Below are 16,356 nucleotides of genomic sequence, written 5' to 3' on the forward strand. Positions count from 1 at the left end.
TCCCTTCCTCCCGGTTTAAAAGGCAGGCTGTAGGCAGGAGAATGATTTTCAGTCTTTCCGAATCTCTTGAGATGCATCAGTCCCAAGAACACCCTACGACCCCAGACATCAGCAGGCTTCTTGACCCACTAATAAATCTCTTCGCTATCCCGCCTGTCCCTAGTCTTTCATTCCAGAAGGACAGCCACGGGCAATGGGGACTAGAGGAAAGCTAGTCCATCAGCCCCTGGAAGAACACTTTCTTGCATCGTATAGGCACTCAATAAGGAGCCTTCGGGGTTTCCAGGAAGCACTAATCCCAGCATTACCGCAGCTTAACAGGTAAATCACAACTGTTCTTTACCTCCCACAGTGGTGCTGGCCGTTGTGGTGGTTGTAGAGGCGGCGCTTGTTGTTGTACCCTTTTTAGTGCCAGTCACGAATTCAATCTGGGAAGGGACAGACACACAGGAGAAAGGGGAGAAGATAAAAATGAAGTATTAATATACATAGTCTTTTTTCAAACCACATCGCCTCTCTATGTTGTTAAAGAACAGCTTTAGTGTCATGTGAGACATTGGCCTCCAAGCTGACTGTCACGCCGAAAGAAAGACGTAGATCTCAGGCCCAAGGGTACTGAAGTCATAATTGTTAAGGATTCCTGCAACCCCGCTCCTAAGTCAGATATGATAAAAAAGTGTTTGTTAACCGGCATAAGCACAGGAATTTGATACAGCTCAGAAAGGACAGATCCTGGTCGTTAACGAATGTATTTTATACAGTTAGAAATTCTTGTTCTTTTTCCCTTAAGAAACATGCAAGACAAGTCCCTACCTGCACGATTTACTGTGACTGCATCATAGCAGGAAACCTAGCAACAGGAGCTCTAACAGCATGCAGTCTCCTGTTTTCAAAACTGCAGATATGGGCAAGGACGTAACCAGATACCGGGGTTACTGTGCAAAAAACGAAACAAGTAGCAAGACACAGCATGCACTGCAAGAAAAAAGTACCTCCGCATACTGAATATGTAAGGAGCCTTCTGTAAGGTTAGATGGCAATCTCTGACATTAGACAGTTTTCTGATGCCAGCCACTAGCTTAAAGGCAACACCACTGAAGGACAGGAATAAAATCTTCCAAAGCCTGTCTGTGTTCTTTCTGGGGGGTACATAAGAACGTACATTTTGCGACAAGCCCGGTTAAAGTTAAAATAGGCCCAACGTTTCTGGAAATTAGATGCAAGAAGGCAATATAAAGGAGAACAGAAAGCAGATATTGTCTCACAATGAGATGTGGTGAGGAAATTAAGCTATAACTAGGCTACGTCACAAGACAAAGTGTCATAGATTAAGAAAAAAAGCTGTTCTTTATGCATTACCTTGCCCACATCTGGCTTACTGAATACCATTTTAAGAGCTCTGCTTTAAATATACTGACAAAACAGAAGGAAATCCAGTTGAGTAAACAACCCAGAGAAATGGACCTGTAAGGAATGGCAAACAACTTCATCTGCGCAGCTTGGAAAAAGACATGCAAGAAGAAAGGACAGAACTGGGGAAAACCAAACAGAATTAGCACAGTTCACACCCAACAGCAAAGCAACAGAATGACATTCAGCAGGAAAACAAACAAGACCTCTGCAGCTCAGTCTCTTTTGGTTTTTAGCTACCTTTGTGCGTTCCTTCTTGGCCTTCTCCAATTTGTCCATTTCAATCTTCTGGGCTTTAGCTGAGGAAGAAGAGAAGTTACAAGAAGCACTCGGAACAGCAAAAATCCATAGTTCCCTCTCACTCACACACTTCCCATCACAAACAATCAAAAATTTCAAATTGTGTACAGAAAATCAAACTGCCGTGAAACTAACTCCTGCTTTTTAATCACGGCATTACTGCACTAAATTAATGATTTAAGAGATGAAAACATTGAAGAACCAATTTAAATGAAAAGGCTTTCCAGACTGATGAAGCATCAATAACACTCAGGCACATCCAACCAGCATGCCGTCGTTCAAGAGCAGCATGTGATGACTTCTCATTTATAAAGGAAGTGGAGACCCTAGTGCAGTTAATTAACTGCAGAACACAAAGAGCCAAGCTAGGACAAAAGAAGACTTCCTGGAATTACCTAGGGCCTCATAATATGAATCTTCTGACCAGCCATGAGGATCAAACATGTCCTAAAGAAGAAAATTAGAAGAAAAAGTCAGATTAGGGCTATTTCCACATATTCACAAAACCCAGTTCAAAAATGTTTTATGTATTTCTTTCCCCTGGGGATATTCGTTACTAATTTCTTGTATCCCAGTGACACAAAGATCAGATCGGACCTTCTTTTATAGGACCACGTTCTGTTGTGAATGAAGAAACAGCTCTGAAGCCAAACGGATGCCGGGATAAGACATGCATTTTTCTGCTGCTCAGCTTCTATCCCCCCAAGGAGGTTCATGTCTATCCACACGCTTCAGCAGCTTTTGTTCAGAATCGTTATAGCAAAGTTGGAGGCACTGAGGGTCAGTACCACATAAAAACGTTCACTTCAATGCAGAGGATCAGACTAAAGTTCCCTTAAAAGGATCTCTAAACAAGCAGGCTCAAGAAAGCCCGAGGTAAGGCCTTACAGCCCTATATTATCTTTCACCCACTCCCTTGCCAGTCAGAAGTATTGCACCTCACCTTTGGATAATTTGTACCGAGTTCATCAATTGAACAAAACTGGATCAGCTTTTCATAGATGCTGCAAAGGAAAGACAAGAGTTCAGAACAGAGCCAGGGAGCTAAGAGTAAACAGAAGCGTTTCAGATTTGTTAGTAGAAAGAGGTTGCCACCTCTTCACGCTGCAAGAGTAAAATCAGAACCTGGGAAGCTAGGCTTGCTACGATGGATGGGGCATGCCGTTAACCTCCCCCAAATTAATCTCCCACCTCCCAGAACAGACACATCTTCTAAAATACCTCATCCAAAGCCTGTACATTTAAAATCCAACCAACACACCAACTCTAGTTGTTGCCTCAGAGAACACAAAGAGAGGTTTACTGTCTCAGTTACAATCAAATTATGTCTTTCTCATTTTTGTAAGCAGTAGTACTTCTTGCTCAGGATCCTGTTTCTGCTACAAATCCAACAAAGAGGAAAATTCTTGGAATTTGCTGTGTGGTGCTTTGGTCACACAGGAAAAGGCGGTGGCTCACCTGGGGTTGCGGAACTCCTTTTTCCTCTGAATGATGTAGTTCATATCCATGCCCTCTTTTATTTTCCTCTCATATAGTTTTTGAATTTTATCCTAAGGGAGAAAGATTACAGGGTGAGCCAGTACGAAAAGGAGGAGCACACCAGCTGATTATCAAAAGCGTACATAGGGAAACGAGCCAACTGAGCCAGTGACCTTCTTGCACGGAGCAAGGATTGCACCTCTCCCCTAAGGCCAGGCAGGCTGATTAGTACAGACAGTCCTCCCTTTAAGGTTTGAAAGTACCATCGTGAACTGTCTGCATGGGTAAGGGAACTGATCCTGGCACTTTCTGAAGGCTTCAGTGATTAAAGATTTGCATTTGAGGCAGCAGGGCACACTTCTTCCCAGTCTGCCGTTTCCCTTTATAGCTGTGACTGTAGGGAAGTAGAAGCCAGCTCGGAGAGGGAGAGGTGAACTCCACAAAGGTTCTCCCACGCTTGCAGGGACCAGCACACCCACCTTCAGACTCAGGCCTGCACCTGACCAACAGCTGCTGGGCTACGCTGTGCAGAAGGCAAGGCGCACGGCTGTGCCTGGGTAACAGATGAGCAGAGCCACGTTCTGCTGGAGAACTAAACCCAGTGCGATCATCAGGTATTGCTGGTGGCGCCTGCTGGCAGCCAAACGCTCTTAGGAGTAAGGTGCTTCTAAATCCCTGCTTGGGCACAACTGGCCAGGTCGATGGAATCAGCTTCTCTTTGCAGATGACGCGCATAGTTACGAAGCCTACGGATATCTTACTGAAGCCACAAGCCCCTGCAAAAGGCAACTTAACTGACTCAGGCTGGAAACGTCAAGCAGTCTACTCTCCAAAAAGACTGAAAGACTTAAAAATAAACATGATATTTTTTCTTCCTCAGCAAGGTAGCGGAAGACCTTAGAAGTATTTTTACTTTGATGATGCTGAAGGGATAGCAAAAGCAGAAACTTTCAGATGGAACATACACTTCAGTGCTACTACTAGGAGAATATTCTCAGCAATTTCCTTCATCTTTTCTTTTTGACACAAATTTCTCACGTACAAGAGGCATATAAAATAAGACCAGAGGCTAGGCCTTCAGTCTTTTGGGATGGAAGAGTTGAGTCAATTTTCCTTTGTTGCTTCTGGATAAGTCACTTCATGTCTCCCTCCATATGGACAGTCAGCTCCAATACAGAACTGACTATTGTCTAAGGGTTTGCTGACGCCTGAAGAAAAGAGGATTGTTAAGAGCTGATATGAAACTCCTCTTTCAACAACCTTAAAAAAAGCTTTATAAAAAAAATTTTCACCAGGTCCTCACAAAATTAGCAAGAAGAAATTACACAAGCTCCACATCCAGCACACACATCGTGAGGATTGAAGGAACAACTGCAAAAAGGTGAATTTGGGGAGCAGAAATGATGGAATAGGTGTTGCCTTTTGTCCCCTCCCCGTGGAGGCAGCAGTATGGTTCACAAAATCCACAGATGGGGAACTACTCAGTCAACTTTATAATAAGAAATACTTCCTTTGGCAGAGTTCGAGATACAGTTTATTAGAGGAAGAATTTGACAAAAGGAAAAAGCAAATCAGCCGTGAGAAGCCTAGAACATTTTGCATCTCTAAAGAACAATCCCATCTCCTCGCTCAAAGCGCTCTAAGATGTGGTTTGACCTGCTAACAGAGGACAAGTTCTCCTTTGATTTAACATAGTAAACTGCTGTCAAAGGGGAAGAAAATCTGCTTTATTCTGTCTGCTCTCTCAAGCTCTGTGCATTCCTCAGATCTAACACACTCTAATTCACTGATGTCAGAACAGTAAAATCCTCCTCCAGCACAAGAGGAGGAACGGGTGTGCCCAGGTACACTGTGCGGAGAAGAAGAAAGCGTGATCTGGACGGTGAATCATTCTGAATCACCATTGCGCATTAGTAGCTTACTTTATAGAGCATTCCAGAAGTGATTCTTTACTTGTATCTCTACCCGGCAGATAACTGCAGTTAAAACCCAAATGGGTGGTAGGAGACAGCAGCCCCTGCTCTTTCATGTGCCCTCCATCAGGAGGAGGAAAACAGAGCGGAAGGTTATTGCAAAGATGGTTACTGCAAGTATTTGGGTGTGCACCAGAGAAAACACCCATTTATTTTCTTTTGCTGCCTCCAAGTTACTAGCCTTCCCTCTCAATGTTTATCATCTAGACGTGTAGGTGGAAAAGGAATCCAGTCAATGCTGCCTCAACTATTCCAGTTAGGGGATTCTCAGGCCCGTATAGAAAAACAATGATTTGTTCTTTCCTACGGAGCTGAATTTGCTGAGGTAAGAGGATAGCAGCCTTCACAGTAAACATTGCTTCTGTGTCACTGGTGGGATCAAGAGCCATTTTAAAGCATAAGTGACCCACAGAGACTGGAAAACAGCTTTAAGCTACTTTGAGATTCCTAGACTAGAATCGCTGTGAAGTCTAAAGCATTAACACAGTGCATTCATAAACTCAGTGTGGTAAAAACCCAGCTTTAATGCTGGATTTTTGACCTGTGCAAAAATATTGAGCCGAGTTCCCAAATATCCCCCCTCCCTACTGAATTGCAAGCTTTTTAAAAAAATAAAGTGGACTTATACCAACCTGCAAGTGGTTAGAACATCTGCCAGGAGGCTCAGGAGGGATTTTGATCTCATCTGGAGACATGTTCCGCACTCTTTCTGAAAAAGAAGCTGTAGAGAGCAAACCAAACATGAGTTCTGGCAATACTGGAGGGAATTTAAGCCCTGCAAGTCATTAAACTTGTTTTATGTCCTTGCTAGTACTAGTCTACCATTGAGAACCCATGGGTAAAGGTAACACGGGAACACCGTCAGCTGGTACTCGTGGTGTTCTCAAAGTGCTGAGCAAGAAGCAACTAACTTAAAGGTTAGATCCTCAGAAGAGTGATGCGGTGCTTGCTTTCTTGATATCTACCTTGTACTGTGGCTCTGTGTCACACCCATGCTTACAGCTTTATTTTCAGGGATCTCTTCACCCCAGAATGGAAATATGAAAAGCTAAGCTACTTCCCACTCCAGCTGCAATCGTTGGTGAGATCCTCAAAGGCAAAGGATCTTCAGAGGAACAAAGGCTGGCTTGTGAAACGTATCCCTAAACCCCCCCACTGTGCGCCACACAGCGAGCCCTCCACTACTGCAGGTCTTCCATATGCACTTTAAAGTCCTGCTCTGAACAGCTCAGATAACCCGGAGTCTCCGACAAAACTTGCGCCAGGATGCTCTCAGAGAGCGAATCAGACGCTGGATGTGGAGGATCATGGGATCAATCTAAAGCAGCCTGGCTCATTGCCATTTTGGGGAGGTAATCACTTTGGGTCCTATCTATTTCAAGACCTACCTACATGAACCAAAATGGTTCAAGAAGGGAACGACCCTCCCCAAGGCTGTCAGGAGTTAACCACAAGAAATTACATTTCATCCTTAAGTTAACGTTTCCTTAACAGGCACTTTGATCTTTGCTTACAGAGGCAGACTATTGCTAGAAAGAACAACTCGTTCTGCAGGACTGAGAACAGACCGGTACAGATTGCCAGATTTCTATAGCTGTTTGTGTTGGGATATATTAGTAGAGTGCTGATTGCCCTGTAAAGATCAGTTTACAGAGCTATCAGCGAAAGAAACTGCCATGTTTCCCCCTATTGCTTGCTGCCTTCCCACTATTACGGGAAACCCAGGCAGCTTTCTAGCCAAGTCTTGGAGCAGAGATTTGTGCCACACATTTAAGCAGCTGGGATTGTTTTCAACCATAATTTGGACAGGGAACACATCCCAGAGTTGTAGTCTGTAGTGGATAAAAGAGACCTGACACCAGCACAGAAGTCGTATCAACCAAGCCATTCCCATTTGCAGCTCCTCAATTACACATTAAACCTGCCCGCGCTGCAGTTCTAGCACGCTCGAGCTCAGCTCCTTTGACTACAGCCCAGAAGGGCCCCAAGGACAGACCCCGGCATCTGAACACAGCGTGCTCTCCTGCCTTCCAGCACAGAGCATCGGATGGCTGAGGTCACAAATAATCGACACCGCACACGTTCAGTACTACTACAGTTCCTATTTCTTTTGTAAAAATGTAAAGCACTAAGGACAATATCCTTTGGAGATGCAAAGCTAGCAGGCGACCACTCATTCTATTTGATCAAGATGTTGCGGAGGGTTAAATTCTTCAGCCGTTGCTAATAATGAACAAAAAGTGTCCTTTGGCATTTACTAAGAGGGTGTCTCTATGGAGGGAGGAAAGCTTGCCAGGGCCCCTACAGAAAGGCAGGCAAAGTGGAGCTCCCTGACAACAAGGCAGACATTTGTTATAGGTTACAGCGGCTGGTGGGATGAGGAAACCTCTAGTTTAATTAGAGCTTCAGGAACCCAGAGAGGGTAGCAAACGGACAGGAGCGGGCATAATAGACGGCACACTAGGCTTTCCAGAAAAGGTGAAAGCTGATTAATGGCTTAAGAGATTCACAGCATCAGCAGAAACATTAAAAAAAAGAAACAAGGCCACCAAACCCAGACTTCATAAGGAAAAGAAAGGACCTTAAAAAAAAAAAAAAAAATCAAGCCTAGTTCCAGACTAGACATCCCACAGGCTCCTTATCCTTGCAGACGACCAGAAGAGCCACAGAGAAACAACACATTTATGGGAAGGAGAACTGTGGGCTCATAAAAACTTCGGAACTCTGGGCAAGAACTCTGTCTAGCCAGCAAAGAAGTCCCAAAGTCCTAAGAGTACGTTCAGCAATCAATTCAAAACTCCCTTGAAACAGAAATAACCTTGGAGGCAGAGCAAGAGCTCCCAATGAGATGATATATTTTGACGCATGACTTTTCAGGTTTTGGTGCTCATTTGCTCTTTTGTTGGAGCTGTGTGAAAACACTCATTTATCAACATCATACTGATGGGGGAAGGCATCTCTCAATGCCTTACAAGGAACTGGAACTAAGACATCTTTGTCTACTGCAATCCCACCATAGCTGTACGCAGCTGAAGACTGAGTCAGCAGCCAGGCTACGTGCACCTTGCAAACTAAGCACAAGCATTCATCGTTACTCAGTTATTTCATCACACACAGACTGAGATGCCACATCATTAGGAAGAAAAGGATGAGTTTAGCCCCTTCAGGCTTATTTGCAGTAAGGAAGTGCAAGTTATCCATGCCCTCGAGCAGTCCCCAAGCTTCCTGCCCAAACAGATAGCGGAATGGTCAATTCCACAGCCTCTTCCCACCAGCTCTTTCCCTAGAGGAAGGAGCAGCTGGGATTATAATTTGAAATAACCCTGGAACTTGCATATACAGCCACAGGCTCCTGTATAAAAAGATTTTGTGTTTTCAAAGTCCCAGGCACAGCTTTCCACTGTCTATACAGCAGTAAATGCAGATGGACAGCTAACAACAAGGTGTGTCCTCACAGGATACATCCAACTGCTTTGTGCATCCTGTTATTTCTGCCAAGATCAAAGTTTTACTTTTACATGAGTCATAGGTAGGGACACTGGCACCGTCTTTAACTGGGCCTGTGATTTGCTGGATCGCAGCCTAGAGGATCTCCGTGTGGGGACCTCAGGAAAACGGCTGCTGGCACCATTAATCACTACGGGCACACCCATCTGGCTCACCGTAAGTAAACATCTTCCCCTAATCAGATTCACAGCCCAGATAAACAACTAAGGCCATAAAGCAGATCCCATGACTCAGATGGGAGTTCAAGAAAGTAGGAGCCGGCGCACTGATAGGTCTGCAACTCAAGCATCCTGCTGCTGAAGGACACTGCTGCTGGTGCCAAGTCCGTGCGTTCTCCTTCCACAAGCTGACCTAGAAGTTTAAAATTTCATCAGCACAAGCAAGAGGTGCTTGCAGCTTTTTATGCAGTCAGTGCATGCACTACGGCAAAGCGGAGATGTTCAGCTGCCCCTGGTCTCTGCACAGCAGGCCAAAGCACAGCCAACTGTTAGGGCGTACCGAGCTCCCCAGAACTCCTGTCCCTTTCAAGATTCACGTGTATGCTGTGTCTTAAGCAGCCACAAGGGATTACCGGCAGTATCAGACGCCAGTTTGTCTATAAAGGTCACGCTGTGCAAAAAAACAAGCAAGGACCTGGAAAGGGTAATCAGAGGGGCATGGCTTTCCCCTGGAGACACGTGAACCGGTGGTGCCTGGTCTCCAGAACGGCATTCTTTGGCACTCTAATCAAGTCTGCTTGGCATAAGCCAGGGTGTGTGGGTTTCTGATTTCCTGGCACCAGAACAGCCAAATCAGAGGAAAGAACTGGAGGCAACAACATGCCAGTGAGTCACCCATCCATGGAAGGACACTAGTTCCCTTTCTGCTCTGTGGGCTGAGAAATGCAGAAAGAGACCAGCAACTCAGCCATATTTTCTGCTCTTATGAACACTGACTTTGTGCTCAGATATCCTAAGGGCCGGAGAGAACATTTCTTACAGTCCAAAAGGTAAACAACCATGCTGCAAAGAACAAAAAAGTCCATCCTAAAAGTATTATTTTGAAAGGCTGCAAGAAACAGCAAATGCCATGTCCGCCAGCACCGTGTACTCCTCAGAGTGGTACAGAAAACCCAAAAGGACGACACTGACGCCAAAATCTATCAGAGTAAGTTTCACATATACTTTCTCCTCAACCACAGGGCCATTACTGCTGGAAACCTCCCCTCCCATTCTTTCAGGCTTTGATTACGTGATCACCACCATAAGTCAGGACCATGCCCTTCCCAGCTGCCCATTCCTGCTGTTTTCTCTGTGGCAACGCTAGTGCTCACCTAGCATGCACGGAGCAGATCAGGGAACGGATCCAGCTGGAAGCCTCACAGGAAAAAAAAAAAAAAAAAAAAAAAAGAGCAGTGAAGGTGGATCTCAGCTGGCTGCACCTCCCAGACCAGCTCAAGGCACACAAACATTAGCACGCGTCCGGGGGAGGCAAAACAGCAACATTACTTCTGGCAGGAGCCTACATTTATGCTGTACTTAAGCAACTACATAACCATGAACTTTAATAGAGGTGATGCTGAACAACGTACGGTTATCTTCGGAGAAGGACAGGCCCACAAGCTTTTAATGCAAAAAGCAGCTGTGGAAAACTGTCTAAGGCTTCGACTTCCACATACTGATATTAGACAAAACTTCAGATGTCCAGATTGGAGTAGTTACTTGCTTTGTGTCAGAAAATCCCGCACCTTTTTCCATTCAAGAACTCTAACTCTGAAAGTGCAAGCTTCCAGGAAGGGCGTGGTTCTCACGTTACGCCAACCATAAGGCTCTTGCAGCAGTTCCTTTTCAACTAGATAAGATATGGTCTAATGCAAAAGTCCTAGAGAATCCAGCATGGCAAGTATGCTGACCTCTAATGACCTGGTTCTGCGCAAAGCTAGCCTACACCTTGCTCTGTGTGTGCTACTATTGGGAAAGGATATTAAAGATATCACATTGCAAACCTTAATCCAGGTCCCGGACTCACCAACACTGTCCACTCCCGAGTGCGTGACACGGTAGCAAGTGCCCCCTGTGCAGCTTTTAAGCCTGCGTGCAAGTCTGGGCTATCATGAGACAAATGAGATTCAATCTGCTGATCTGTGGATGGGGCAGTCACCGGGGAAAAGGAGACTAACAAAATTGGAACCTGAGCCTTATACCTTACCTAAGAAAGGCCTTCCCACTACACGGCTTCACAAGTGCAGAGTTCCACCCGTATGTAAAGTAGAGAGTAGAAGGGCAGTTGGCTTTCAGATATTCTTCTTTACTTTTTACCCTAAATGCTGTTGTCTCATCCGTGTTTCTAGCGTGCATTTGGGGGCAGATCAGTAGTTTGGAGAAAGATCTCTGTTGCATTCTATGATGAGACTGGTTACAGCAGTTTTGCCCTCTAAAGGCTGAAAATTCAATATACCAGTTGGGTTGGTGCAAAGTCTGGGCAGGCCAATTGAAAAGGACTGAAGTCCAAAACTTCAGTGATGGCTGTTGTAGGAGTCACAGCTTAGCATCCTAGTATTGCCTGTCTTATTTTATGTTTACCACACTTCGTGGCTGAAATGTCACGCTTGAGCCTCAACAAGCTGACTTGACAGGTAATGAAGCAACTTCTAAACTCATGATTTTTTATGATATTATTACATGCTACCACACAACCGTACTAGTAACCTCAGGAACAAAGGGTTAGTTCAAGATAGTCAGAGCTTCAACATAAAATACACTTTCTGTACAGCTCCACAGAGGCTAAGCAGAGGACACTACTTCAAGCTGATGATCCTGGACTTTCCAAGCATTTCTTCCAAATCTAATAATGGTGCAATGAGTAAATGAGAAGTCACAAAAATCAAATACGTTTCAGTAACCATTAGAAAGCATACGGCACGCTATGTCAACACAGCAGCTATAAATCGCTACGTGGATCACATTTAAGTGGGGATATTTTAGGTAAGTTTTTGAAGCCACAGAACAAAGTATCTGTCATCATTCCTGGTTATGCTGGCTCTCACAGAGGTGTCTGGACAAAGCTATGCTTTATTGTTTTTAAGCTCATCTAGAAAAACAGCAACACTGCCCTTTACATATGTCTTAGACATGTTATATACGAAAATATTTTCATATTTTTAGGCATGGTACCTTTCTCCCAAAGGAAGACTTCACTGAAAATATTCCACCGAGATAAAACATGGCAGGCAATAATTCAAACTACAGCGCTGTCAGGACAGAGGGAAGATGTTTTTTACAAAGGGGGAGCCTAGAAGGTCTAGTTTGAAAAAACATGTGAAGAAATACTTCTGAGCGAACTTACCAACTAGCTCCTGAGGATCTCTCTTCTCCAGTTCTGACAATTCCTGGGAGGAAGGGGGAAGAAACAGATTTTAGTCAAGGTATGCTTCCAATCTAAAAAGCTATACTGTCCATTTGTTTAGAAATTTATACATTACTTCTGAGACAAAAGAAAAAAATTACAAAATGCAAGTTATTAGGTAATAGGGCAATGTTTGTACCATGGAAAGTCAAAGCCTAACAGGATGCTCTGTTTCCTTTCAAAGCTAGAGTCTAAATTTAATGAAAGAATTCAGGCTTTGTTTCTAGGAGTCCTGGACACTCAGCTCCTTTTGAATTCCACAAGAACTGCTGTACTTGAAGCCTTTCCTCAAAACAGATCAAACCACAGATTTTTCATTTTTGGTGGCTGGCCCTTGGCACCAGCCAAGAGTCAACGTTTTAGAGCATAGCTAGCTAAATATAAGCTGGATCCAGCCCACAGAAAACTCCTTAAGCCCTGGGAATGCCTACGACAGGCCTGTGCAACTTGCAGTCCTCTAAGCAGGGCCAGCAGGATGCGTTCCCCAGAGTAACATGAAAACAGCCAAAACGGTCCCAGAGCCGGCGGCAGGGCACAGCGACTTTGGAGCGGCACCTGGGCGGGCTCTCCGCAGGCACCCAGGGCTCTGCAGGGTCCCGGGCCGCAGAGCTTTGCCAGAATTCACTTCTGTAATTGTGCCATTCAAGGCTTTGGCTGATAAAACCTCTACGAACCCAAATGCCAGGGAGCGTGGTGGTGATGCAGATCCTGTATTCCTGTTCCAGAAGAACACTCCTGCTGTCACTTCTCTCTGGGCTGCTCCTTTCCAGGAGTGGTATAGCCAATCTGCTCTACCAGAAACTCAAGGGCAACTTCCACTGGCTTGTAATGCTCTGTTTGGAGATCTTCTCAACACAGCTAATCCCTCCGTAGTTATATAAATTAAGGCCGCTTCAGTTGTGGGAACACAGCAGATGTTTGCACCAGAACCTGCTGAGCAGGAGGTGTTATGGAGGATAAGACACTCTTAAATATGCTTTCGCCATATTGAGACCAACGTTCAAATATTGTGGTGCTTCTGAGAGACCCCAGCAGAGTCACAAGCGATATCAAATTCAGCACAAATGAAGTTTCTGAAACACTGTCAGCTGTATCCCAACACTGCCCTCTCCCCCCGCCTGCCTCTCAAAGATCTTTTGTGACTCACTGGACTGTGCCTCCAAAATTCCTCAGTGCCTCCAAACACTGAAGCTATTCATTCAACCTGACACGGACATAACGCTGCCTCCTTGCTGCTTAGTAACCACTCTCCAAGCCTTTACTCCATTTCCAGTCAGGTGAGAGATGCCCAAGGTGAGGAGAAGGCAGCAAGGTCACCGAGCCAGATGGGGGAACAGGCTGTGCCAGACTCACTGTGAAAACCCACCAATTTGCAGAGAAACCAAAGCCTCTGGAAGCAGAAAACCAAATTCTTTGCATGGCACTAACTGCTACAGGGCACTTTTTATAGCCATTCAGGGGAGGGGAAAAAAAAAAAAAAAAAAAGGCACTGTTTCTCCCTAAGTACACTTGGATCACAAAAATACAAGGCTAAAGCTATTTCAGAAAAAAAAACCTACACGAAGGAACACGCATCTTCTCGCTGGCCAGCTGGCGAGGCCCCAGGCCCCTCTGTGAGATGGACCGCAGTGTAACAGCTCCAACCCCTCTGAGCTAACGCACTTGCTGCAGTGCATTAACACCTCTTCTCCCGGGGTCTTCAGAAAGAACAGCACAGGCAGAAAAAAATTAAAACAGAAGCATGACATTTCAAAGCAGAAAACTTATGCCAAGAGCCCTCTTTGGTGAGAGCACTGGACAGGAATCCAGGGAATCCAGGCTGTGTTCTCCACAAACCTAGGCAGACGCGGTGTTACCGTGGTGAGCCTCGACCACATCGATGCGGTGCTAAGACGGTGAGCGTCAGTGAACACCCGAGCAGTGGGGGCAATTCTGCGGTAACTAACAGGTGGTGAGGAGAAATTCAGATCAGCAGGCAAACGTTGCACAGGGGCTGGAGAAGTTCATAGAGCTACAGACAGAAGGGGAACGTACGTCCAGGCAGCATGCAGGGACTCATGAGGCAGTGAACACGTGCGGTCAGAAGGCTGCTTTATTCCCTTCAGGGGGAGAACTTGTGAGATATGTAATTAAAAGTGCTTCTTGCCTTGGTTTGAGACAACAAGCAAATGTTTGTTGAGGTGAAAGGAGGGAACTGCTTTTGTTCCAACCTTGACTGAATTATATCCTGCACTCTTACCTTTTGAAAGTTCTGGTTTAAGTGGACTGAGAGGGAAGAGGAAGAGACAGGCTACGTCCCTGAGCACCTCTTGATCCTTCCTCTTACCCAGCACTGTATTTATTATTCCATTATCCTTCCCATCTTCTGCCCGCTTGTCCTCTCACCATCCAAGAACCCAAAGGCAAGAGAAAAAAATCGCCCAAATGACCAATATTGCTGAGGAGGCACTTGTGCAACCCAGTGGCACAGTCAAATTCAGGTGCTAAATGCCCTCAGGAAGGCTGCCCTCTCATTTGGCCAGTTAACAGGGCTGCAAGGCTATCTGCTGTATTTCTCAAGTTTTCCAAAGCCCATTTTCAAGTCTTCTCCTGTAGCTGTTTGGAACCAGGGCCAAGCGTAAGCACGCAATTCTCAGGAAACACGTACTAATATTCTGAGAGATAATTTGATGGCCAAAATCTCTCCTGTTACGTACCTTACATTAGACAAACATCGCTAAAATGTCAGATGCGGTAAATAGTACGTTTTATGAATTTCCAGAATCGTCAGTAAGTTTGCTTTCACCAGAATAAGTTCGCCCTTTAATTTGTATCCTTTAATCCCAGAGGTACAGCACAAGCCTGCCCCGTTTGTAACAGGCTAAATAAAGCCAGTCCTATCAGGCTGCCACTGCGTGCGTACCTGGCCTGATCACCCACACCCGTTTCACCACAGCCGCTCAAGCAAGTCTGGTCTCCACATCCGCAGGCCACAGCCAAGGCATCAGAAACCCCAGAGCTACACCAAGCAAAAGCAAACAAGTTCACTAACATATCATAGCCACACCTCACTGCCCAGAGGACATGAATTTTGCTTACTGATGAATTACTGCGTACCTACACCCACTGCTCCATCATTAACAAGCTGAAGACATCAACACAGCTTTTCATTAAGTCGGACTACTTTCAAGCCTCTTAAATGCCTGCAGAAAACAAAATGATGACCGACTCCTCCTACGGTGCTTGTTCATATTTGCTCAGTTTACTGTCTAAGACCATGGCAAGGCAAGTATCAACAACTTGACCAAAGACAAACAGTCTGGCCGATGCAAGATTTAAGAAGTCTTGTTCAAACCTCTCAGTATCTACTGAAGATCCAGAACTTAAGGATGGTCTAAAAACCTTCAGTGGAGTATTCACTCAACAAGAACTGTCCTACACTCCCTTAGGCTAATTTAAGTTTGGGACACGCATTGAATACAATGAACTGATTAGAAAAGATAGCATTAAAAAAAACATAAAACAGAAAAAAACAACAACAAAAAAAACCCAAACCCCCACCATATTTTCTGCAGATCTAACCCAATATAAACTTGAAGGAGAGAGAGAATCACCGAGTAACGAGGTACAATAAACACTGCACGGTTGCTATCTTTTTGTTGTGAAATGAAAGGAACATTTACACCAGACAAGGGATTTCTAGAGGAAATCAAGTGCATTTAATCAACAGAAAATTTGGAAGATAACCGAAATTTAAGTAGAGAATCTACATAAACCCATTCAGGGCAAGGCGATCTTTTTGTAGATTACTCCACCATCAATACCCACTGTGCTACGTATCAGTATCCCACAGGAGGAGCACAAAATCAAGCAGGTGAGTGGTTCCAAGCAGAAAGGATTTCATGTCAAGTCTCTATCAGAGCAGATACATGAAAGCTATTAGAGCCTTCAAGTATCCCAGAGCTACAGGCATCATTTACTGGGTTCATTTCCATTTGGACCCTGATCACTGAAAAATAACAAGGTTAAGACTCCACTAGTGGCACCTTCCACTACTGCACATTTTTCACAAGCCCGACCTCCACAAGGCTGTACGGGAGCACTTCTGAATTGACTTTTGCCGCCAGTCCCTCGCTACTTGCGCAGTCAGCCTGGACGCATCGGTTACGCCGAAAATTCTCTCTACCATCATGGAAGTACAAAACTCGGGCAAAAAGTGTCCTGTGTTCATTCATCTTCTCTAGTCATTTTATCCCGTCTAGTATTACGTGATGACCTCTAAGAATAGCTACATTGAATTTAAAAAAAAAAAAAAAAAAGCAGT

The 16,356-nt window shown here is 44.9% G+C and overlaps 1 protein-coding gene across 2 annotated transcripts in view; it reads right to left on the bottom strand.

Annotated features, from left to right (window-relative positions):
* Window positions 1–16,356, bottom strand: part of SAP30BP (SAP30 binding protein) — a 31,695-nt gene that overhangs the window by 1,478 nt on the left and 13,861 nt on the right. For both annotated transcript variants that reach the window (XM_087751024.1, XM_087751023.1), the window contains 7 exons: window positions 11,994–12,036; window positions 5,795–5,883; window positions 3,169–3,260; window positions 2,654–2,714; window positions 2,106–2,157; window positions 1,651–1,709; window positions 344–428 (listed from right to left, as the gene is read on the bottom strand). In XM_087751024.1, coding sequence (XP_087607150.1) covers window positions 344–428; window positions 1,651–1,709; window positions 2,106–2,157; window positions 2,654–2,714; window positions 3,169–3,260; window positions 5,795–5,883; window positions 11,994–12,036 — 481 coding nt within the window. The remainder of the gene's footprint in view (window positions 1–343; window positions 429–1,650; window positions 1,710–2,105; window positions 2,158–2,653; window positions 2,715–3,168; window positions 3,261–5,794; window positions 5,884–11,993; window positions 12,037–16,356) is intronic.

This window comes from Nipponia nippon, unplaced genomic scaffold (genome assembly GCF_047370975.1).
Source record: "Nipponia nippon isolate SJK-2023a ecotype South Korea unplaced genomic scaffold, ASM4737097v1 scaffold_14, whole genome shotgun sequence".
NCBI classification, from domain to species: Eukaryota; Metazoa; Chordata; class Aves; order Pelecaniformes; family Threskiornithidae; genus Nipponia; species Nipponia nippon.